Source organism: Salvia splendens, chromosome 10 (assembly GCF_004379255.2).
Source record: "Salvia splendens isolate huo1 chromosome 10, SspV2, whole genome shotgun sequence".
In the NCBI taxonomy this organism is placed as follows: domain Eukaryota; kingdom Viridiplantae; phylum Streptophyta; class Magnoliopsida; order Lamiales; family Lamiaceae; genus Salvia; species Salvia splendens.
In genome coordinates this window covers 570,273-593,908 of record NC_056041.1, presented here as the reverse complement: position 1 = coordinate 593,908, position 23,636 = coordinate 570,273, and the positions used below count along the sequence as shown (strand labels likewise).

The window sequence follows — 23,636 nt, the reverse complement described above, 5'->3', positions numbered from 1 at the left end:
CCTACATATATTACAAGCTAATTGGGTTGTATTTTTTTTATCGAGTTAGAGATTTAAAACTTTAATCTTAAACTACAGGTTTCGGGCTAGGCCATCGGACTAATCGGATTTTTAACTAATACTCCCCCCCCGTCCACCAATACAAGGGGAGTTGTGACTCGGCAAGAGTTTAAAAAATGTACTATTAGAAAGTTAGTTGAAAAGGTTAGTGTAAAGTGAATCCTACTTTTATATAGTATTAATTTTAATAAAATATGAGTAAAATAAAGTTAGTGGAATGTGAGATCTATTACCAAAATTAGTAAAAACATAGGAAAATTTATTAGTTGACCGGGGGAGCAATAAAATGTATGGGGCATATTTCTTAATAATTTTATATCTATAATAAATAAATATTTGCCAAAAAAGTAAAGATATAAATCAAATAACAGTATAAATTTAAAATTTAATACATTAATAAAAATGCACACGAAAAAACATAAAGTTAATGATAAATTTAATTTTTTGACTAATATATTTGTAGCTTCTACTTGTATCTCATAATTTTAAATTAGTTCTTCGCCGTTTATCAAAAAACATAGTACTAACATAATTTAATAATTTAAAGGTAGAAATGAAAATAAGTGATACGTATTTAATTATAATCATTATAGCCTACACCTACAGCCCACAAATCTAGATACAAAATAAATAAATAATGGTTTTATCTTGCAGAACTTAATGTTTCCATTGAACTGTGAAACCATGAAATTACGTTTCTTAAATGAAGACGACGGTGATCGAAGGAATTGGAGCGGCGACAAATACCAACAATGTAGAAGGAGGAGAAATAGAAGGGATGTTGTGGTGCGGAGGCGTTCTGCTTCTGTGGAAGTTGATCAGTAAAAAAAATGAATTGTGGTGGTGTGTATGGCGCCAATTGAAACTATTAAAAGAAAAATATATTCTTGCAACCCTAGAAGGTTAGGTTTTAACTTTATTATTTGTCAAATAAAGTTAAGAAGGTTAAAAAATTATTCTTGCAACCCTAGAAGGTTAGGTACTTAGGTTAGTACATTATTTGGTTTTAACTTTATTATTCCATATATAGAAGGTTAGGTTTGATTTGTTAACTTTAAATGAACGGGAAACTAAATTTTATGTATCGATCTAGAATATATTGTTTGATTTTAACTTTATTATTTATATTACCGTAGAATGTTGATTTTTTTGGGTGCTAAGATTTGGTTTGATTTTTATGCTTGTTATTATTGGTTAACTTTCCTTAAGCAGAAACCCATATCTGGTGTGCTCGTTTCTTTATCAGAACCTTGTTTTAAATTATGAAACAGTCAACTAGGAGAACGAAGTATTGCTATTTCATGTAAAATGCATATTAATCTTAAAGAAATTTGATGCAAAAAGCAAGGGAAAGTCTGATAAAGAAAAATCGAAATAAATTTTAGATGCGAAAAACAGAACAAAAGTAACTCGCACTTGGACGAATGAAGCGCTACATAAAATTATCCATAAATTGGTCATAAATTTGGCTAACTGAAAGAAAAACTGAATTGAAATGGCAGACGGGGGGAATCTGCTTGGTGAATTTGATGAATTTGGGCATAATGTTTCTACAAAATGTAGTAGCCGACGAACCCTTTTTGCCCTTGTATTCCAGATTGATTGTTCCGATGGTGATGTTTTGGCAAGCTTGGCTGCTGCAGTTGAACGTGATTACGTCCTGTGTGGCGCTGGTGCCGGTGACGTTGTTGATCTCAACGCCGCTGATCTTGACGGAACCAGGTAAACCCGAGGGGCATTGTTTGTTTGGGCAGTAATTCTGATCAAATATGATGGGGTTGGCCGCATTGACCATGGTGAGGTCGATGAAGTGGAGATCCGAGACCCTGGTGTTGACCGGAGAAGACCGAAACGTCTTGACCCTGATCCCGTTGGTGGTGTTGTTGAAGATGCACCCCTCCACCCTTATCCCCTTCACGTCCTTCTCTTTCTGGTACTTCCCCAGGCTCCCGATGCTGATGCCGTGCCCGGGCCCGCATGTCACGTTCTTTATGACCACGTCTGTGAGATTGTCCCCCATCGAGATGCAGTCGTCGCCTGTCTTGATCACCGAGTCGATCACCGTGATGTTGCTAGATCGGGCCATGTGGATGCCGTCCGTGTTGGGGCTGTCGCCCGGGGCGGACACCGTCAAGTTCTGGAAGGTGACATTGCGGCTCCAGATGCAGTTGGCGTGGAAGAACTTGCTGTCCTTGGTGGTGATGCTTTGGATGATTGAATTGGTGATGGCGTTCAAGACCAGGTTGATCGGGGGCTTCTCACAAGTTGCGTTTGTCTTGCAGTCATTGTTTTTCCACGCTTCTTGCCCTTGCCCGTCGAGGATGCCACCCCCCGAGATCGTCAGGTAATCCACGTTAGTAATGCCGATCCATCCCTTCTTCTTATCGCGGATTTTGGCCGGGTCCGGATGCGCTTTGAGGTGGCCTTGGACCTCCAGATTCATCGGGGCCTTGTTCGGCCCCGATAGTAAAGCTTGGCTTAAATTCCAATCCCCTCGTGGGATCAAGATTTGACTTTTGGTTGGTGATTCAGTCGCATTTTGCCATGCTTTCTTCAACGCCTGTATCATATAGAGATTTAACAAAAGTTTAGTCAGTCATAAATAACTACAAATACTAGAATATTAGTACATCATAAAATTGACTATCATAATACCTCGCTGATGTCTTTAGTCCGCGTTGCTCCAAAATCAGTGATCTTGAATATATTAATTGAATTAGCAGTCAATATTAACTGCAAAACCAAAATTACTGACACTATGTCCTGCATTTTCATTTTGTCTAGGATTTTGTAAACTAGGAGTAGTAATAATTTTACTGAATATGTTTTCATAGTTCATTGCATGTGTATTTATAATTGAAGGTATGTACAATTTATGGTAATGGAGTATATTGAAAAGAAATTATGGCAGAAAAATAAGTAAAATAAGTATTGGAAATTTTAATTTGTAAAACAAAAGTTTAAGGAAACAAATTGAAACGAAATCCTATAAGAAAAAATATCATTATGGTAATGGAACGTTTTGGAATGTACTGAAATTAAAATAAATAAAATAAGATTTTCCTTGGTAATGGTACAAATAAGTGAAATAAGATTTTCCATGGTAAGGGAACGTATAAGTTTCATAATACTCCTATATTCCACCGCATCTTATTGTATGATTATTGCGTATCTTTCCGAAATATAAGAGGCACAATCCAATCGTTATTTATATATTGGCTTATTTTAAATTATATTCCATATTTTAACTAAATTTAAATACATGTTGAAAAAGAACACTATACGAAAATAGAAAATATTTTAACCTAATTTAGATACAACTATATGGAAATAGTAGATGTGGGATATTAATAATTCAGTGGTAAATTATTTAGAAGATCTTTTATCTTTTTATTCTTGTCAATACACCTTAAATAAAAATAAATAGAGCAGCAAGAAATTCGTGTTCACATTGTCAATAATTAAAGGAGTCTTAAGCCACGAATTTCTTAGCAATGACATACGTATTTGATAACAGTCGCACTTCCTATTAATGATGGATTTAAATCATACAAAAATAATTAAATATTCAATATTATATGATGGGATACGAACTAAACAACTAAACAATAATTGCGAGCCCAATAGCAGTGACGGCCCATCAGCCCAAAACCCAAGAAAGAGTATCAGTTCGGCACAACCAAAGAGTTCGGTCACAGCCTATAGCTCGGTAAAAGCCGACCAATCGAGCTCAACTCTCAGATCGGCAAAAGCTGATCGGCAAAGTTCAGCAGTTCGGTCCAAGAAAGAGTATCAGTTCGGCACAACCAAAGAGTTCGGTCACAGCCTATAGCTCGGTAAAAGCCGACCAATCGAGCTCAACTCTCAGATCGGCAAAAGCTGATCGGCAAAGTTCAGCAGTTCGGTCTCAGTATTCGACCGAACAAGGAGATAGTGGACCCATGCAGGATCTCCACGACCTCCATTACACCCACGATCTATTTAGTGGTATTAAGCAGTTATCAACCCCCCTACCAGGGCTGAAAACCACGATCTTAGTTCGAATGTATAAATAGAACTTAGATCAGATAGACGAAGGTTAAGCTCTCTAGATCCTGAATCTTATAGCAAATCAGTATTGTAATCTGTAAGCGAGACCAAGCAATACAAATTTGCCCTCTCTTCTTCCCGTGGACGTAGATTTACCTCAGTAAATCGAACCACGTAATTTTCCGTGTTGTGATCGTTTATTACTTGCATTTAGTCCCATCAAAAATTCGCTACATCATCACTGGCGCCGTCTGTGGGAAACAGAGAACCAAAACTGTGATAAAAGCGAGTTTTTGATCCTTTTCCACCAAAAAATGCGTACCAGATCACATAATACCCATACTTCCGTCCGTGACGAACGTGAGGAAGCTAGTCCAGCCCGTAGGTCTGGAAAACAGCCTCGGGAGAAATCTGCCTCCAGTTCTCACGGTGAAAGAACAAACCACTCAAAAAGTCATCGCATCGAGCCTCCCCAGCAGCTCGCTTTGAATGAGGCTGTCAAGTTGTTCTTGGCTGAGAAGCAGGATGAGTTCTTAACATTCCTGCAAAAGAGCCAGAAGCCGGAGAAGAAAACGGCGGATTCTCCCTCCCCCTCCAGACATGAAAGTCACTACCGCAGTAGTGTCGTATCTTCAAGGAGAAAGAATCCTCACCACCGATATGTTCCTTCTCCTCCTTGTTACCGAAATCACAGGAGAACTCCATCTCCACCACACCGTAGAGATGTCGGATTCGCTATGTATGGAGCGCTGAAGACTCCATTTTCGGATGATATCACCAGAACTCCGTTGCCTCAGAATTACCGAACTCCGTCAGTGACTTATGACGGGTTAGTGGATCCTCATGATTTCCTGGGACGCTATCAGTATAATATGGCGAACCAAGGTCTCAATGAGGTTCATATGTGTAAGCTGTTTCCCGAGCTGCTCATCGGGAACGCAAGAAGGTGGTTTGATAGCCTCCCTCAAGGCAGCATTAGATCTTACAGAGATCTAATGGATGCTTTTCATAGGAGGTTCTTCCAGAAAGCTGAAACCCGAATCACTTCGGCTCAGCTGCTTTCTATACGTCAAGGTCGCGATGAAAAGATCAGCGACTTCATGACAAGATTCCACAAGGAATGCCTACAAGTAGATGATCTCAATGATCTACTTGTCATTTCGGCATTCCAAGATGGAATTCTGCCAGGAGCTCTCTACAGAAAGCTCGTTGAATGCAGTCCGCAAACAGCTCAAGAGATGTGGGACATTGCGGACCAGTTTTCTCGTGCTGATGAGGCAGACCGTCAAAAACGGTCTTTAGACAGCTCTTCCAGAGGAGACAAGAGGAAGCCCGATCATAGCGATCAGGGACATCCTCGCCGAACTCCTTTTGAAAGAATTCAAAGGGCACCGGTACAAGACAGATTGGGACCACGTCTCAATCCTGAGAAACCACCCGCTCAGTTCGTACCATTGAACAAGTCGAGAGCGGAGATTTTCGAACTGCATTCTGATATGTTCGAAAAACCAAAGCAGATGACGAAATCGGCCACGCGCCGAAGTCAGGATAAATATTGCTCCTTCCATCAAGACCACGGTCACGATACCGAGGAGTGCCGAAATTTGGCAGCAGGTATTGATGTTCTTGTGAAAGCAGGGACGTTAAAAAAATACCAAAGCAAGCCGCCGAAAAAGAATAAGAAACAGAGAAGTGCGAACTGCGCTCCTCAGGATCCTAAAAGGCAACAGGATCCCGAAGACGATGACGAGCCGCAATATGATGGAGTGATCCAGACTATTGACGCTCTCCCAGCCGGGAAGACTAAATCGTCTCTAAAATCAGAGCGCAGAGGCTTCAATCGAGAGGAGCCAACACATAAAAGGCTGAAGAAGGAGGAAGTAATTACATTTTCAGATGCAGATCCCGTCCCAGCCATTTCTCCTCATCAAGACGCTATTGTCATTCAAGCTGGAGTGGCAAACAAACTGATCCACAGAGTGTTTGTGGATACAGGAGCGTCGGTTAGCATTCTTTTTAAAGAATGTTTTGATAAACTGGAAGTGGATCCAGCTCGGCTCAGTCCGGCCCCACTTCCTCTGAAAAGTTTCGCCCAGGAGGACACCCGCCCTGAAGGTATTATCAGCCTTCCGATTACGGTAGGAAGAGCGCCTACTAGCTCCAGTACGATGATCGAGTTTTTTGTGGTAAAAGCTCGATCCCCGTATAACATTATACTGGGAAGAGACTGGCTCAACACAGTTCGGGCCATTTGCTCTACTTATCACCTCACAATCAAGATCCCCACTAAAGGAGGGATAGCAGTCATCCGAGGTGATCAAAAGAGAGCAAAAGAATGTTTGCAGATTGCGCTTAAAAGTGCCGAACAATCAGATCGGCACCATCAAGCATAGCAATCACAGCAGCCGGAGTCAGAGGCAGGAGAAATGAACGAAGTCACACCGGAGCCGAACTCACGACCAGTTCAGTTATACGAAGACGATCCATCCAGAACGGTCAAGATCGGTTTCGCGGGAACACCTCTACTCCGGGAAAAGACCATCCAGCTCCTCAAAGAGTACAAAGATGTCTTTGCGTGGTCTCCGTTGGACATGACTGGAGTGTCTCCCGAGGTAATTACACATCGGTTAAATATTGATCCTTCAGTCCGGCCTATAAAACAGAAGCAAAGAAATCAAGTCATCCATGACGAAGTCCGCCAATTACTGAAAGCGGATGTATTATTTGAAGTAAAATATCCTTCTTGGGTGGCCAATCCTGTGATGATCAAGAAAAAAGGAGGATGGCGGATGTGCATAGATTTTACAGATCTAAATAAGCACTGTCCTAAAGATTGCTACCCCCTTCCCAACATAGATAAAAAAGTAGAAGCTTTGATAGGCTTCGAAATTTTCTGTTTTCTTGATTTGTATAAAGGATACCACCAAGTTTTAATGGATGAGAATGATGCTTCAAAAACGGCTTTCATTACTGACTTCGGTATTTTTGCTTATAAAAAGATGCCATTTGGTTTAAAGAATGCCGGAGCCACATATCAAAGGATGGTAGATAAGCTATTTCGGCACCTGATCGGAAAAGAGGTTGAAGTATATGTTGACGACATAGTTGTTAAAAGCAGAAGCACTTCGGAGTACGAAAACAATCTCAAATCCACTCTCGACGTGCTCAAAAAAGCCAACCTCAAACTCAATCCCCAAAAATGTACCTTTTTGGTAGATTCGGGAAAATTTCTGGGTTGTTGGGTTTCAAAGGAAGGACTCAAGGCAAATCCCCTAAAGGTTCAAGTTGTTCAGAACATGGCAATGCCGAAGTCCATACATGATGTGCAAAGGCTAACTGGATGTCTAGCCGCACTGAATAGATTCCTTTCCCAAGCAGCCGAAAAGCAAATGCCGTTCTTCAATGTTTTGAAGAAGGCACCAAAGTTTGAGTGGGGAGCCGAACAGAAGAAGGCTTTTGACGAACTCAAAAGTTATTTAACCGAACTTCCTACTCTCTATGCTCCAACAGATGCCGAAGTGATATTCTTATATTTAGCAGCATCAGATCAAACCATTAGCGCGGTGCTTGTGCGAGAAGAAGGCCTAAAGCAGCGTCCTATCTACTTTACAAGCCGAGCATTAAGAGGTCCCGAAACAAGGTATCAACCTCTGGAAAAAATTGCTCTGGCATTAGTAAATGCAGCAAGGAGACTGCGGCCATATTTCTATGCTCACAAAGTATGCGTCTTAACCGATCTTCCACTTCGGCAAGTTTTGACTAAGCCAGAAGCATCAGGCAGAATTGACAAGTGGGCCATAGAGTTGGGAGAACATTCAATAGAATATCTACCTCGGAAAGCCATCAAGGGACAAGCCTTGGCAGATTTTCTTGTAGAGGCAAAGTTCGATCAGGCAATCCCTATTATTGCCGAACAGAAAAATCCTACCAATGATGAACTAACACAGCCCCAGAAACCCGAAGTAGAGCCGCCGGACTGTTGGATTGGATTCGTAGATGGAGCTTCGAATAAGACAGGAAGTGGAGCTGGTATTCTACTTATCGCTCCCGACGGACACGAAGTAACTTATTCACTTCGGTTCTTATTCCCAACCACTAATAACGAAGCCGAATACGAAGCCCTTCTTGCCGGACTTCAGTTAGCGCAACATCTACTTGTCAAATCTCTCAAAATTCATTGTGATTCACAAGTCATAGTGAATCACATGCTGGGTACAAGTGAAGCCCGTGGTGAAAGGATGAAAAAATACTTGGACAAAGCGCAAAGTATTAGCCGAAATTTCTCTTATTTTCGGATAATCCACATTCCCAGAGCGGGAAATAGCCGAGCAGATACTTTAAGTAAGTTGGCCTCATATCCGAGCTCAAAGGTGGAGGAATTACCGCATAGAAGCATTGATGAAGCTGAAGTACACTCAGTAACCAGTTCACCAAACTGGATGACGCCAATATTAAAGTATCTAGATCAAGGACAACTGCCCGAGGATAAGAGAGAAGCAAGGAAAATCACATGCCGAGCACGTCGGTATGAACTTCATGAAGGAGTCCTATATAGAAAGTCCTACCTTCAACCGTTATTGCGATGTGTAGGACCAGAAGAGACGGATTACATCCTTAGAGAAGTTCATGAAGGATCTTGCGGTAGCCACATCGGAGCTAGAGCATTAGCTAAAAAAGTTCTGAGATGGGGATATTATTGGCCAACTTTGGTACAAGAAGCAGTACAGCTAGTTAAGAAATGTACGAAATGCCAAATCCATGCAAATATCCCAAGGATGCCGCAGACTGATCTATGTGCTATGCAAAGCCCTTGGCCTTTTATGCAATGGGGCATAGACATAGTAGGACCACTGCCACAAGCTCCCCGGCAAATGAAATTCTTGATCGTTGCCGTGGATTACTTCACGAAGTGGGTGGAGGCTGAACCATTAGCTACGATAACAAGCTCAAAGGCATTAGATTTTGTCTGGAAGAACATAGTTTGCCGATTTGGCATACCCCATATCCTCATTTCAGATAATGGGACTCAGTTTACTGACAAAACATTCAAGAATTGGTGCCAAGAGTTGAATATTCAACAGCGGTTCACTTCGGTCTCTCACCCACAAGCAAACGGACAAACGGAAGTAACAAACCGTACTTTGGTGAAAGGATTAAAAGCTCGGTTAGAACAAGCCAAAGGACAATGGGTAGAAAATCTTCCTCAAGTCCTATGGTCCTACCGAACTACACCAAAAACCTCCAACGGTGAAACTCCGTACAGTCTAGTGTACGGCACTGAAGCCGTAATTCCGGTTGAGATCGGCATACCCAGTCCCCGAACCCTTAATTTCTCAACAGAACTGAATGACGACGGACTGAGAGCCGAACTAGATCTTGCCGAAGAAAGAAGAGAATTGGCCTTCATAAAAGAAGCCAAGTACAAGGAGCAAGTAACCCGGTATTATAACCAAAGGGTGAAAAAGCTGCAGTTTCAAGTGGGAGATCTCGTATTGAGAAACAATGAAGTAAGCCGAGCAGAAAAGCTGGGCAAACTTGAACCCACATGGGAAGGTCCGTATCGGGTGTCAGAAGTCCTGGGAAAAGGGTCTTATAAATTAACCCACATGTCAGGAGAACAAGTACCCCGAACATGGCATATTTCCAACCTCAAGAAGTTCTATTTGTAAGAGACAAGGTCCGGTCAGTCTTGTGTCTAGTTCGGTCCTAGGGTTATGTGCTTTCATATTTGTATTGTTCTTTATACTTGTTCGTTTTTTAAAAGTTTAAAATCTTTTTCGTCCTTTTTATTTGTCTCTCTATGTGCGTTTTGTCTCTCTATGTGCGTTTTGTCTCTTATAAATGTTACTGAGGTATATTGTTCTTTAAAGGCTGATCCCCTTTTTAGATCAATTATTAAAGACAATTGTGAGTCCAAGCTTCTAAGGAAGATACAAGACTCCACAATTCAGCTTAAGAAACAAGCAATTCGTCTGAAACGAACTGCAATAAGCCGAAAACCACTTCGGTTAACTAGGGAAAGTCCAATCCAAGCGATAAAACTCGCCAAATAAGGACACAAACTAAGTCCGGTCAAAGAAGAGTTTACTTCATAAGACCAAGGACGAGTACACTAACTAAGTCCGGTCAAAGAAGAGTTTACTTCATAAGACCGAGGACGAGTACAGGGAAAGTCCAATCCAAGCGATAAAACTCGCCAAATAAGGACACTAACTAAGTCCGGTCAAAGAAGAGTTTACTTCATAAGACCGAGGACGAGTACAGGGAAAGTCCAATCCAAGCGATAAAACTCGCCAAATAAGGACACTAACTCAGTCCGGTCAAAGAAGAGCTTACTTCATAAGACCGAGGACGAGTACAATAAATGAAATAAAAAATCGCTGAACTGTAAATACGCAGTGATAGAAGCGAAATGAAAAAATTTCATTTACTAAGTCTGGTTGGGCATACAATTCCGCTGCCCTACGAGAATGCGTTACACTATTACAAAGGACTACTCTACTGTCTACGGTTGCTAAAGTTGAGCCACCTATCCAAAAAGTCCTCATGATGCTGAGTTCGGGCGTTCCGAGCAGTTGAAGAATCAGTAGGTGGACGAGATGCTCTGATCGACCTACCGCCTCTTCTCTGAGTCCGGGGAAGTTCTAGCACCTCGGCGGCGAAGAGTCTCTTCACGAAGCATTCGCTGATCCTGCTCACTCATATTCACCACTCCTCTACGAACTTCAGGGCGTTCTTGTCTTGACGTTTCCGGTTGCTCCTGAGTCCGTTGCTGACTTGGAGTACGTTCTTGTCTTGACGTTTCCGGTTGCTCCTGAGTCCGGTGCTGATTTGGAGTAGAAGTTTGAGTAAGAGGATCCGAGGTTTGAGTTGGAGCGTGAGCGTCTGTTAGCGGGAAACGGCTAAGGAATCTCTCGATCGCGGGACGCCGGGAAAGAATGATGTCGTACAGAGAAGCCAAGCGCCGCAACGATTTCACAACTTGTTGGCAAGCTGAGCTCTCCAGCACATTGTTCTTCCGGAGTACATGAAGCTTCTCCCACAGTTCATCAACTTGATTCTGAACTTCGGATATAGTCATTCCCCCGCGCCCGCTGATGAAGTCTTCATATGCAGTCCTCTCAGCGATGACAGTATTCAGCTCGGCCTCTAGATCTCTCCTTATGGACTCTAAGTCCTTATTGTTGGACTCCAGCTCCACTAAACGAGCCAAGAGTTCATCATACTTCATCTGGTCGTCTATAGTTTTTTTCTCAGCTTCATTCAGAGCCAAAGAGTATAGCCGCTTCCAGTGAAGTACCTCCAGCTCCTTAGAGTTAAGAATACGAAGCAGCTATGTCAGTTCGGCATTTCAGTTTACCGAGCAGGCAGTAAACCACAACAGGAGTAAAAGAGATTAAGAAGAGCCATAAGGAAGACACGAGTGTAGAAAGAAGAATTTTTTCCATTCACAAGAAAAAATTTACACAAGGAGGGCTTCAAGGTCATTTTACAAATAGAAAGAAAGAAACTAAACTAAGAGAAGGGAGACGAAATCATACTTCGCCAGTTTCGTCTCCGGCTTCCCTGTGGGTTTCAGCTTCTTTCTCCTTGTCGACCTCGGTCTCAGCCTCGGCCTCCCTCCTCCCTCCCTCCTGCTCGGCGCCCCCATCGCCGATCTGCTGCACCTCTTGCTCGGCGTGCCCGTCGCCGGTCTGCTGATCCTCCTGCTCGGTCTCCTTGCCGGCCTCATTTTCCTGCTCACCCTCTTTGAAAATTGAAGCGGGTGAAACAGGCCCCAAGGAGGCAAAGATGGCCTCCATGTTCTCGTCACGGTCAGCACGGCAATTACGGACTCGTTCAGCAGAAAGCAGGACCGATGAAGACGCAAGCTCCTCAAGGAGCGGCAGACTCTGGAGGCGCGCTGCAATCTCTCGGCCATACAGCGGCAAAACGACTTCGGGTTCCTGCTCAGCGTTATCGGTCATCAATTTCAGCAGATCACCGATAAGGGCCGAAAATTGATTGCTCAAAAAGAGTTTCTCCGTGTAAACACGGAGAGCCTCCCCCTGAGCCACCACGGCAGCCGCCTCCCCCTGTTTCGACCGCTCTCCCTGGATGATGAGCTGGTCTTTGGCACGTTGGGCTTCATCCTGAGCCGAGATCATAGCGGCCCTTGCCCTCTCAAAGTCTGCCCGAGCCTGTTCGGCCTGGTGACGAGCAGCATTCAAATTCCTCTGCATCTCATCATAATCGCTGGACGCTTTAGAGAGTTCAACTGTGACGAGCTTGCAGAGCATATTGTTCCTCTGAAAATGGAAAAAGGAAAAAAGTCAACAGAGGGGCCACAAAAAATATAGGAAAGAAGCAAAACCAGAAAATCAAGAAGGAAATTCACCTCCACAAAGTCCTTTGGCCATAAAAAGGGCTCAGAGATATGTTCCGAAGTGGCCGCAACCGCTCCGGATCCACAACCCCCCAGGACAATGTCTCTCTGTGGCGCTTTTGGGGGTTTCTGAGTCTTCGCCGTCCCCCTTGCCGAGGTCGATCCCGGCTTTTTTGGATCCGAAGACTGACTCGAAGAGGTCTTCTGCCTCTTCGGATTCTTCTCGGCATCAGACGCCGAGATGGTGTTTTTCTGTTTCTCCGGCTCCTTTGATTCGGAGGATTTGCGACCAAGCCTGTTTAGCATGTTCACTGCCAAAAAGCAAGAAAACAAAGTTAGTTTTCGCCGCTAAAGCAGTAAAGCATAAAAAAGAAATCCTCACCCTCAGTCTCTTCGTCCGAAGACGAGGAATCGAACACGAAGTCACCCTTGACGAGCTCAGATTCCGAATACTGTTTCCTAATCATGGGAATCTTATTGAGCTCGCCCTCGAGCTCGTCCAACGGTTCTACCCGAGGATGAGAAATTACGGACTATATGGAAATAGTAGATGTGGGATATTAATAATTCAGTGGTAAATTATTTAGAAGATCTTTTATCTTTTTATTCTTGTCAATACACCTTAAATAAAAATAAATAGAGCAGCAAGAAATTCGTGTTCACATTGTCAATAATTAAAGGAGTCTTAAGCCACGAATTTCTTAGCAATGACATACGTATTTGATAACAGTCGCACTTCCTATTAATGATGGATTTAAATCATACAAAAATAATTAAATATTCAATATTATATGATGGGATACGAACTAAACAACTAAACAATAATTGCGAGCCCAATAGCAGTGACGGCCCATCAGCCCAAAACCCAAGAAAGAGTATCAGTTCGGCACAACCAAAGAGTTCGGTCACAACCTATAGCTCGGTAAAAGCCGACCAATCGAGCTCAACTCTCAGATCGGCAAAAGCTGATCGGCAAAGTTCAGCAGTTCGGTCCAAGAAAGAGTATCAGTTCGGCACAACTAAAGAGTTCGGTCACAGCCTATAGCTCGGTAAAAGCCGACCAATCGAGCTCAACTCTCAGATCGGCAAAAGCTGATCGGCAAAGTTCAGCAGTTCGGTCTCAGTATTCGACCGAACAAGGAGATAGTGGACCCATGCAGGATCTCCACGACCTCCATTACACCCACGATCTATTTAGTGGTATTAAGCAGTTATCAACCCCCCTACCAGGGCTGAAAACCACGATCTTAGTTCGAATGTATAAATAGAACTTAGATCAGATAGACGAAGGTTAAGCTCTCTAGATCCTGAATCTTATAGCAAATCAGTATTGTAATCTGTAAGCGAGACCAAGCAATACAAATTTGCCCTCTCTTCTTCCCGTGGACGTAGATTTACCTCAGTAAATCGAACCACGTAATTTTCCGTGTTGTGATCGTTTATTACTTGCATTTAGTCCCATCAAAAATTCGCTATATAATTTAAAACTAAATCAATATGTGGTAATAATGACAAGGTTCCGACTCTTTTGAGGGTATAGAAAAGAGCACACCAAATTAGATTTCCACCTATGTAAATTTGTCCGAACAACACAAATCTTACATTTTATGAAAATAAATAATAAATGTAATTCTAAATAATATTATTAGAAAAGGAAAATATTCTAAGAATCAATCACGAGTTTTGAGGACCTCATTACTCAACTTAAGGTGGAGTGTTAGAAAATAAAAATATTCTAAGAATCAATCATAATAATATTCTTAGAATATATTTGGTACTAGTAGGAATCGATTAATATTATTTCTTGTATAGTTGATTGCAACACTTATGTAATGGGTGTTTTACATAAGAATCATATATCGATTAATTGTCTGTCTAAACTCTCTACTCCTTTTTCCCTCTCATGTCCTATACATAAAATAGGAGGTGGAATATGTATCCATAAAATCCATTATCCTAATATTGGGCATATTATTCTCACGTTTAGACTCTTAGTTAAGATTGTTGTAATAATTTTCGAAGCTTCAAATACACTATAAAATCCATGATAATTTTATTACTAATATTTACGTTATGGACAAGTAATTACAGCTAGCGTGTAACATATCTAGTAGCTATATAATTCATTAATTTAATGATATTGACTACAAAATAAAAACACTCACAATTAAAGTACACTCTACACTCTACACTCTATATACCCCTAATATATTAATTTAAATGATGATTAAGGAGTGTGAATGCGAACCATTTTCTAAATAGATTGTTATCTTTTCATTTTTGTTTAACATTATCACTACTTCAATAGTGTAATTTCTTTGGATCGAAAGTGAATATTCTTTACATAGTCCAAACATTTTGTAAATCGGGTAAATTTTTGCAATGTGAAAGTTTTGCTTGGTTTCTGTCAATATCTTTGTATTTTTGTTATTGTTATCTCCATCCACAAAGTTTGATCTTACCTACTACTTCAATTTTCATGTGTACCCTTTTGAGTAAATGTATGTAATCATTTCCCTTATTATTTCCGATATTCACAGTAACTGTATATATAGTACTCCTAGTAACTCCTTATTTTGAAATCATGAATTCAGTAAACTTTTATGTTTTCTATTGCTACGGAAAAGATTCCTTCGTATCATATTTCAGTTTAATAAAACTATATGGCCAACATAAAGCTTTTTTAGTAGATATATAAATTAATAATTGCTTACCTACTTTGTGCTATTTTAATAATTTATCAAGGGTTAAAAATAAAATAAAAAATTTGTTTTACAAACTAAAAATATAATTGGAAAACTCCATATCACATCTAATGAATTTCAATATTTTAGTTCATTTACATTTTGTCATCAAACAAAAAATTCAAAACAAACATCGTTACTCCATATGCTAAGAAAATTCACCAATCATCTTTACATACATCCATAAAAAGCTAACCAACAGTTTGGCTGTATAACATAGTAATCAACACCCAATTCCCAAATAAAAACACCCAACATCACACCCATTCCTCCCCATGCCAAAATCATCACCAACCAAACCCTAAAAAAAAAAGAAAAAACAAGAATGCTTTCCCGGGCCTTTGTGAAGCCAAACAGAAGAGTCCCGGATCAGAGCAAAGAATGGAGCCTTCGGTCGTCGTCCATATTCGAGCACGAAGACTTCCTCTTCGGGTTCACGGACGACATATCATTGACCTCGTGCAGCAGAGATGGCTCAGACATGACTCTGAGGCAGGTTTTGAGGGCTTCTGTAGGGGTGATGGGAGAGAGCCCTTTGGGGATGACTGAGAAGGTGGTGCTTTTGGGGGGCAAGATTAGGGCAGTGAAGAGGTTTAGGAGAGTTGTGATTAGGAGAAATGAGTTTGGGAGGAGAGTTGAGAGGTTGGCTTTGGTTGGGAATCAGTGTGAGTATTTGGTGCCTGTGATTGCTTATCTCTATGCCAAGAGGATTAAGTTTGTTGTTTGTGATTATTATCCCATGGGCTCTCTTGTTTCCTTGCTTTCTGGTAAACATCTCTCTCTCTCTCCTTGTGCTTATTCGTGCTTTATTCGTCCATGAAATAATGTTCCATTTTTCTAATTCAATGATCCAAATTTTTAACTTTTTGGTTAACTAAATGTTCCACTAACTTTTTTCCACCAATTTTTTTTACAAAATCAAATAATTTCTTAAAACTTAGACCAAATCAAAACAGGTCAATGCACATAAAATTTTATGTTATTTGTAAAATTAAGTTAAATGGATAAAACAAAATGCTGACTTGAACTAAAGAGAGCTATGGTTTCACATTGTACACACATACAACTTATATTATGAAAATTATAGTTAGAGATTGTATGAGGAAATAAAGTTAGTTTAAACTAATTTTGATTAGCTGCAAAGGAAGAAGGGCACAGAGGATTAGAGTGGAAGCACAGGTACAGGATAGCCCAATGCATAGCCAAAGCAATAGCATTCATCCACTCACAAACCACCCCTCCAAAGGATAGGCACTTGAAACTCAACGTCCACGGCAACGTCAAGACCTCCAACGTCATGGTTAACGTTGACTTCTCCGCCCGCCTCTCCGACTACGGCTTCCTCCAGCTGGCCGACCACGTGGACACGGGGCAGGATGACCCATACCAGCCCGGGCTGTCCCAGGAGAGCGACGTGTACGACTTTGGGGTCGTGTTGATGGAGATCTTGGGGTGGCCGGACGCCACGTCAGATCATGTGTTTGCATTTTGTGTGGGGAGAGGAGAGGAAGAGAGGCAAGTGTGCAAAGTTTTGGATATTGCTTTGCTTTGTAGGAATAGTTTGGGTCATGAAAGGCCTACTATTAATGATGTTTTGGCTTGCCTAGCTTGATTACTTTTGTCAAGTGGGCCGCGCGGGACTAGGCCCGTGTACGTACGGATAATTTTGTGCTAATTACGAACTAGCACAAAATTATGAATTAATGTGATATGTGACATACTTTAGATTTGAAAATCGATGGTGATGAGTTTGCGTTCAAATCGAATAAATTATGGATTCTATTTGATTTTTTTTTTTGTAATTTTAATCTAATCAACAACTTTGTGGCCAGAGATTCGACCATCGTGAGGAAGTGAATATAATTAATATGGATTCGTCATTTTTCAGCATGTATATAGTTACTACTATAAGAGGAAGTGAGTATCATTTATATGGATTCGTCATTTTGCAACATGTAATTATCATACTATAATACACATGGAATAAATTGAAAAAGGCAAGAGGCTGAAAAAGAAATACAGGCAAATAAAAAAGAGAAAGAATCATGATCGAACTCGGTTGGGCCCTTGTTTCGGCCCGTTTTCTTAGAAATATATAAACAACTTTACAAAAGCCTGGTAGAGGAAGAATCATGATCCAATTGGTTATTGGGCTTGGGTATATTATATTTTTCAATTCTCGCGTAATCACTTCTTAATAATCAAGCCCATTTAGGGAGTGTGCAACTAAATTATTAAAAAAATGACAAACACAAACACGATTCTTGTATGGGCTATCCTCTTGTACACTTCCAAGTTCCCTTATTTTTCCTTTATTTTATTCCATCTTGTCAGTGCAGAAAACACCTAGTTCTACACCAGAAAATCAGAAATGATTGATACCGTAAAAAAAAAAAAACTATGATGTCAATAGATGTACTTCTCCCTAAACAAAACAAAAAAAAAGAGGAAGAAGGAGCTAATTAAAAGTGAAGCAATTAATTAGAGATGAATAAATTAAATTGACTTGATATGTACATAGCCGAAGCATCATAGAGTTAAGGTTACAAACCTCTTCTTCTTACACTGCTTCCATTTTTCAACAAACTTTTAAAAAAATAAAGCTGCCATTGTGGGGTTCCTCTTCACATGCATCGTTACATGAGTATGTATTTTTTTTTTCAATTTTATTTCAAGAATTCATTATTTTCTTTCTTTCTGGCTAATTCCCACGTTCTGTGGCTGAACTCTGATTTTACCATTTTTTTCAAATCTTGTCTCTCTCATATATCATCACTTTGTTGTTTGTGTGCGTGTTGCCTATTTGCGATTGGTCCGTTTGTGTTCGTGTGATTTGGTCACTCTCGTGTGCACAACTTGTACCAATATTTTAATTTTAAGATTAATATAATTATCATGTTAAGTTACTAGCTATGAACAATAATAAAAATATTAGAGTCTTGTTGAGGTTATTTTGTAGTAGTAATAAACTGGATCTGGAAATCATGTTTCTTTGACTGATTCAATTATAGGAAATGGAGTTTGATGGCAAAGGATAATAGTAGAATATTTATTTCACCAATCAAACTAGCTAGCTAGATAGGTACACATTCAAGATCTATTAATTGCATGGTAAAAAACAAATTAATAGTATATAAATGTGTTTGCAGCAATTGACTTAATTATTAATTAAGCCGACCATTGACCTCACTAACTAGTATTACTATCAACTTTGGTACTACTAAGGATAACATATTAGTAGTATTATTCGGTGCAAAAAGATGTAAATATCTTTACAAAGTTTATAGCAATTTTGTAGCATTGTAAATTACATAATTTTAAGAATTTACAATTTTGCAAAATTCTTGTAAATCGTGTAGCACTTATAAGAATGGACAATTTCGAACAATTGTATAAGTCTGGTAACTAAAATCAGATTCGATTTTTTTAGTAAAGATAAAAGAGTCAATTTGACTAATATATTCATATTATTATTAGGTGGGATATTTTTGTTTATATACACTGAATTGTTTTTATAGTATAAGTAATAGGAGTAGTACATTATTAATATCACGTAGAATGAATTAAAATTATACTAGTATATAATTAATACTTATTGTTTATAATTATGATCGGGTTGACTATTTCTTATAACCAAATAAACAATTTTACAAAACCCTAGGAGAGTTATAATCATGGTACTTTCCCTTGAGCATGATCCAATTGGGTTTTGGGATATAATCAATGCCTAATAATTAGGCGCAATTTCATAAACTGAAAGTATACAATACCTACGTGCAACTAAATTATTTAAAAAATGACACACACATATAATTACAAGATTCTTGTATGGGTTCACTGAAATATCCTCTTGTACATTTCCAACTTTTTTTTAAAAAAATTATTTACTCAAAAAGAAGAGAGAGAGTGTACAATACAACTAGATGAGCCAGCTGTGAATAAGCATAAATAGTGAGGTCTTGATAGATTGATAGGGTAGAAACTAAGAGTGCAATATCAAAAAGGTTTTGAAGAAAAATGGAAATGGATGACTCCAAAACTGAGCTACATTTTGTTTTCATGAACTATGATCCTGAATACGAGCGCCTCCGATCCAACAAGTGCGTCTTCTTCTTCTTCTTCTCCATCATTTCCGTTATATATATACGCGTTTTTTAGTTACAACTCACACACACTGAACGACTCAAACCCTAGCTTCTTATGAAAAAAAAGAAGTTTTATCAATTAGTTGTGTATTTTTTTATGCCAATTTAATTAAAAAGGTGTTGTGTGTGAAATTTGATACTAGAACACATAGAGGGGCACAAGAGCTTGATGTATACTTGAGTAGGAAACATGATGGAATCTTGGCGAAGAGTCTTCAGCCAAATTCCTATAACAAGACCCTCTCATTGGTCATCGTCGATGGATTTGCCGTTGAATTGACAGATCATCAGGTATATTATATATATGCATACACACACATGTATAATTTATATATTTGGTGGTTTTTCAATTTTCAGGCAAATGTGCTTAGATCTTTGAAAGAAGTGAGGATTGTGGAGAAGAATCAAGAACTTGCTTGATGATGATGATGATGATGATTGACGAAGATGGAATTTGGTGTCCATTTTAAGAAAATAGAAAAAGTAGTATATAGCTAGACAAATCTTAACAATGATTTGAACTAGTATAAAATATTGCAATTGCGAGGCTATTATTTATATATTTTCTATATTTAACATGGCAGTGATCTTCAATATTTATTGATTTTGGTGGTTATTTCCTAATTAGCATATCGGAGAAAAAAAGTTATTTGATGGGATTTTCATGAACACTTTAAGGTAAATTTCATAGGCAAAAGCATTAGTTTTTCGTGTGAACACCACAAAAAACTACCGAACACGTTTCCGAGTGCTTAGAAAATGCTTGGTATTTTCATAGTGTGTTCGGAATTTCTTTCGTGTGGTCGGTAAAGCCCATTTTTTTGTAGTGGTATATGTGTGCTAATAGCCTAATAGCATCAAGATTCTTCTAAACTATACTTACAAGTATACATACAAACCAATCGAACTTTGATCAAAGCTTGATTATATCTTAATTTCATAAAACAGAAAAGATAGAAACTCATGAAATGAAATCCAAATTCAGTCAATTAAATTTGTTATTTCAAATCTAAGGGATTCTTAAAACAAAACTATTCAGTTGCACACAGTATATACACAGATGAAAATGTTGTCTTACTCCAAACATAATTATTTTATAGTACACCAAAACAACTAATAGTTCTACACAAGAAATGATTGATAATTTGATTCTGTAAAAAAAAAGGTGAAGCATTGATATTGAAGAGTAGAATCAAATGCATGTGTGAAAAAATTGGCAGAAGCAGCATTGAGTTAAGGTAACAAACTGGAAGCAGACACACATATATCTTCTTACACTGCTTCCATTTTCAACATACTTTTAAAACTATAAAGCTGCCATTGTGGGGGTCCTCTTCACATGCACCACTTCATACATAACTTTTTTTCATTAATTTTTCAAATTTATTTCAAGAAATCATTGTTTTCTGAACCCTGATTTTACCATTGTGTGTGTGTGCGTGGTGCCTATGTGTGATTGGTCAGTGTGTATTTGTGTAAGTTACTCTAGTGACCAATGGATATATATCCACATGGAATATTTGGGTATTTCTTAATTTATTTCTCCTCCACCAAATGTCACTTCTCCTTTATGCACAACTTTTATTATTGTGTTTACTATTTTTAAGTTTAATAGTTCTTGTTTTCTAATCACATTCCATATTCTCTTTTGAGCTATGAAGTAGTAATAAATATAATCGGTTGTTTTTTTCTTTTCATTGGGGATGGGGATCGATCTCTATAAACATAGTTGATGGAAATCGAATCCTTTTTTTAAAAATATGAATATCACATTTTGAGTATTATTGGATGGACTAGTAATTATTGCTTTAGTATATGGACAAAAAAATGTTACAATATAGTTGGCATAAATAGCTCTTGCAAGATGAGAAGAGCCAATTCCAAACTTGTTGAGGATATTTTGTAATGAAATGGATCTAGTAATCATGTTTCTTTGAGACTTTGACTGATTCAATTAAAGGAAATGGGATTTGATGAAGTAAAGGATAATAGTAGAATATTTATTTCACCAATCAACCTAGCTATAGGTACATATTGAAGATCTATGTATACAATTTAGTATTGCAAGGGCAAAAACGTTAAGTAATATGTGTGTTTGCATAAGTTGACTTAGTTATTAATTAAACCGACCATTGATCTATCACACGTACGTGTGCAATGAATGTTGTGAACTTTTTTATACCAAAGCTCCTAATTAATTCACCCATCAAGAAATTTGGAATATCGTGTTCTACTTTATTGTATAATCTGTTTGGGATATTTGGAACAAATTAAAACTTCTAAGATTACAATTCAAATTGGAAGATAGAAAATAGATGGTTTGGTTTGATCCTCGACTCTTCGCTCACCCTTGACTTTTTTATAAATAAAACAGGGCAAAGCCCAATGCTTGAGCCAAAATGCTAAGCGATTGAGACAACAGCAAGATAAAAAAAATGAAAGAAAAAGTCCCACCTACTCTATACAAATTTCAACCAAATGACATGTACAAAACAAAAACTAAAACAAGTCGCAGAAAAAAAATATGCATTTGAAAATAACAACTACTACAAGTCTACAACTATAACAACTACTACCATATTAAGAGAGAAAATAAAATATGTATTTGAAAAGGGAAAAACAAGGTTTCTTCGTTCTCTCTCAAGAGCTCCTTTCCATAGCCATGAACCGCAAAATGTAATCAAATTGCAAGGGCATGAGCAAGAGTAGAAGCCCTTGAGGGAGACTGAAAAACTAATGCCTTGAAATAATAATATTGTAGTATGGATTATTTCCTATATTTGCATGATTTTATTGGTGGATTAATGTGATTGGATTACCCTCCCTTTTTATAATTCACAACCACCAATTCCAAGATACGAAAATTAAATTAAAATTCCTATTCAAACAAATAGGGTCCCCCCTTACCATATCTTTGGCTCTTGACATTCTTTGAAACATTCGGATATGCTAAGTGCCGAATAAAATAATATGCAATCTATTAATTTGTCGTTAAACTTAATCACTAAAACACCACAATTTGGGGTTTGTCGTGTTCTCGTGTTCATGTATAATTTCACAATTATGTTTTTATGCCATTTTGAAATTATCTATTTCACAATTATGTTTACATCCAATTGTATTTTTTTTGTCTTGCGAATTGGATACGGAGAAATGCAACTATATAATGGTATCCGATTTATTTATTTAATATTAATTTTCTAATTTATTTTTGGGATAGTAATTAATGCTTGATATTTTAAACTTGCAGGAATACTTGATGTTGCAGAAGTTCAAGATATGAAGGTTCAGCACTCACAAGTTTTGGGCCTTTTGGCAATACCATTTAACTCGACCATATGCATATGTCTATTTTGGTTTGATCAAATAATAATATAACCTATTCGAATTCTATGTCCCACGGTTTTTGTATTTCATTTTTATTCCTTATACGTTAAAATATTATCAATAAATATAAGTAATATGTAATTAACATAAATATTAATTATATACTTTAATTGGGTTAATTTTAAATAAATAATTGTAAAATTAATTGCTCTAAGTACCACAGAAAAACGACAATCAATAGTGGGAAACAAATAAATTAAGAAGGAGAAATATATAATCTCAATGTGCGTAGAGATGAAGACATTAAAAAATATATAAAATAATGTAAATCACTAATAAATCATAGAGACATTAAATCTTAAAATCACAACCCTTTAAAATTAAATAAAACTAATCAATAGATTTAAGCACCGAATCATAATAAGAAACAAGGACCACACTACTTTTTAGTTTTAAGACACTGGTCCCTTTATTTACTCACAATCAATTCAATAGGAATTTTTCAACGAATTTATTTTCTTCACCCTTCACCATTCAACAATATTGTGATGTGATAGTACATTGTCATTAACACTAAACAATCTCTTTCGTTTATTTTCTAGGACAGCAATGCAATACGATTAACGGCTTATTTTGAAAGGGTAAAATTAAGATTAAATGCATAAAAAAATAAGTGAAAATTCACTAGTTGAGATTTGTAAAACGGAATTCGTATTCGGAACCGAAGACCAATATATTCTTTAGAAATCATAATTAAATAAAAAAACCATTGTAGATTCTTAATTTTACCCTTGAATTCATCTTTAGTTCGGAAACCACTCAAAATTTATAAAATAAATAATTTAAATCTTCCACTAAAACACCACTTATTAATGCATTGCAATTGCAATATCTCCAACTATTTTAATAGTAGATGCAATTCGGATAAAATTTTTATAATGTTTTGTCAATATTTACACGACTGCC

At 38.2% G+C, this 23,636-nt stretch overlaps 2 protein-coding genes across 2 annotated transcripts; one reads left to right on the top strand and one right to left on the bottom strand.

The window, feature by feature from the left end:
• Positions 1 to 1,492: 1,492 nt before the first annotated feature.
• Positions 1,493 to 2,835, bottom strand: LOC121751737 (exopolygalacturonase-like). The gene is made up of 2 exons (XM_042146531.1): positions 2,716 to 2,835; positions 1,493 to 2,620 (listed from the first exon to the last, which is right to left on the bottom strand). The coding sequence occupies exons 1-2, from the start codon at positions 2,833 to 2,835 to the stop codon at positions 1,493 to 1,495; spliced, it is 1,248 nt and encodes a 415-aa protein (XP_042002465.1).
• A 12,688-nt stretch (positions 2,836 to 15,523) lies between these two features.
• LOC121751736 (probable inactive receptor kinase RLK902) lies at positions 15,524 to 16,810 on the top strand. The gene is made up of 2 exons (XM_042146530.1): positions 15,524 to 15,965; positions 16,335 to 16,810. Exons 1-2 carry the CDS (start codon positions 15,524 to 15,526, stop codon positions 16,808 to 16,810), a joined length of 918 nt encoding a protein of 305 aa, XP_042002464.1.
• Positions 16,811 to 23,636: the final 6,826 nt, after the last annotated feature.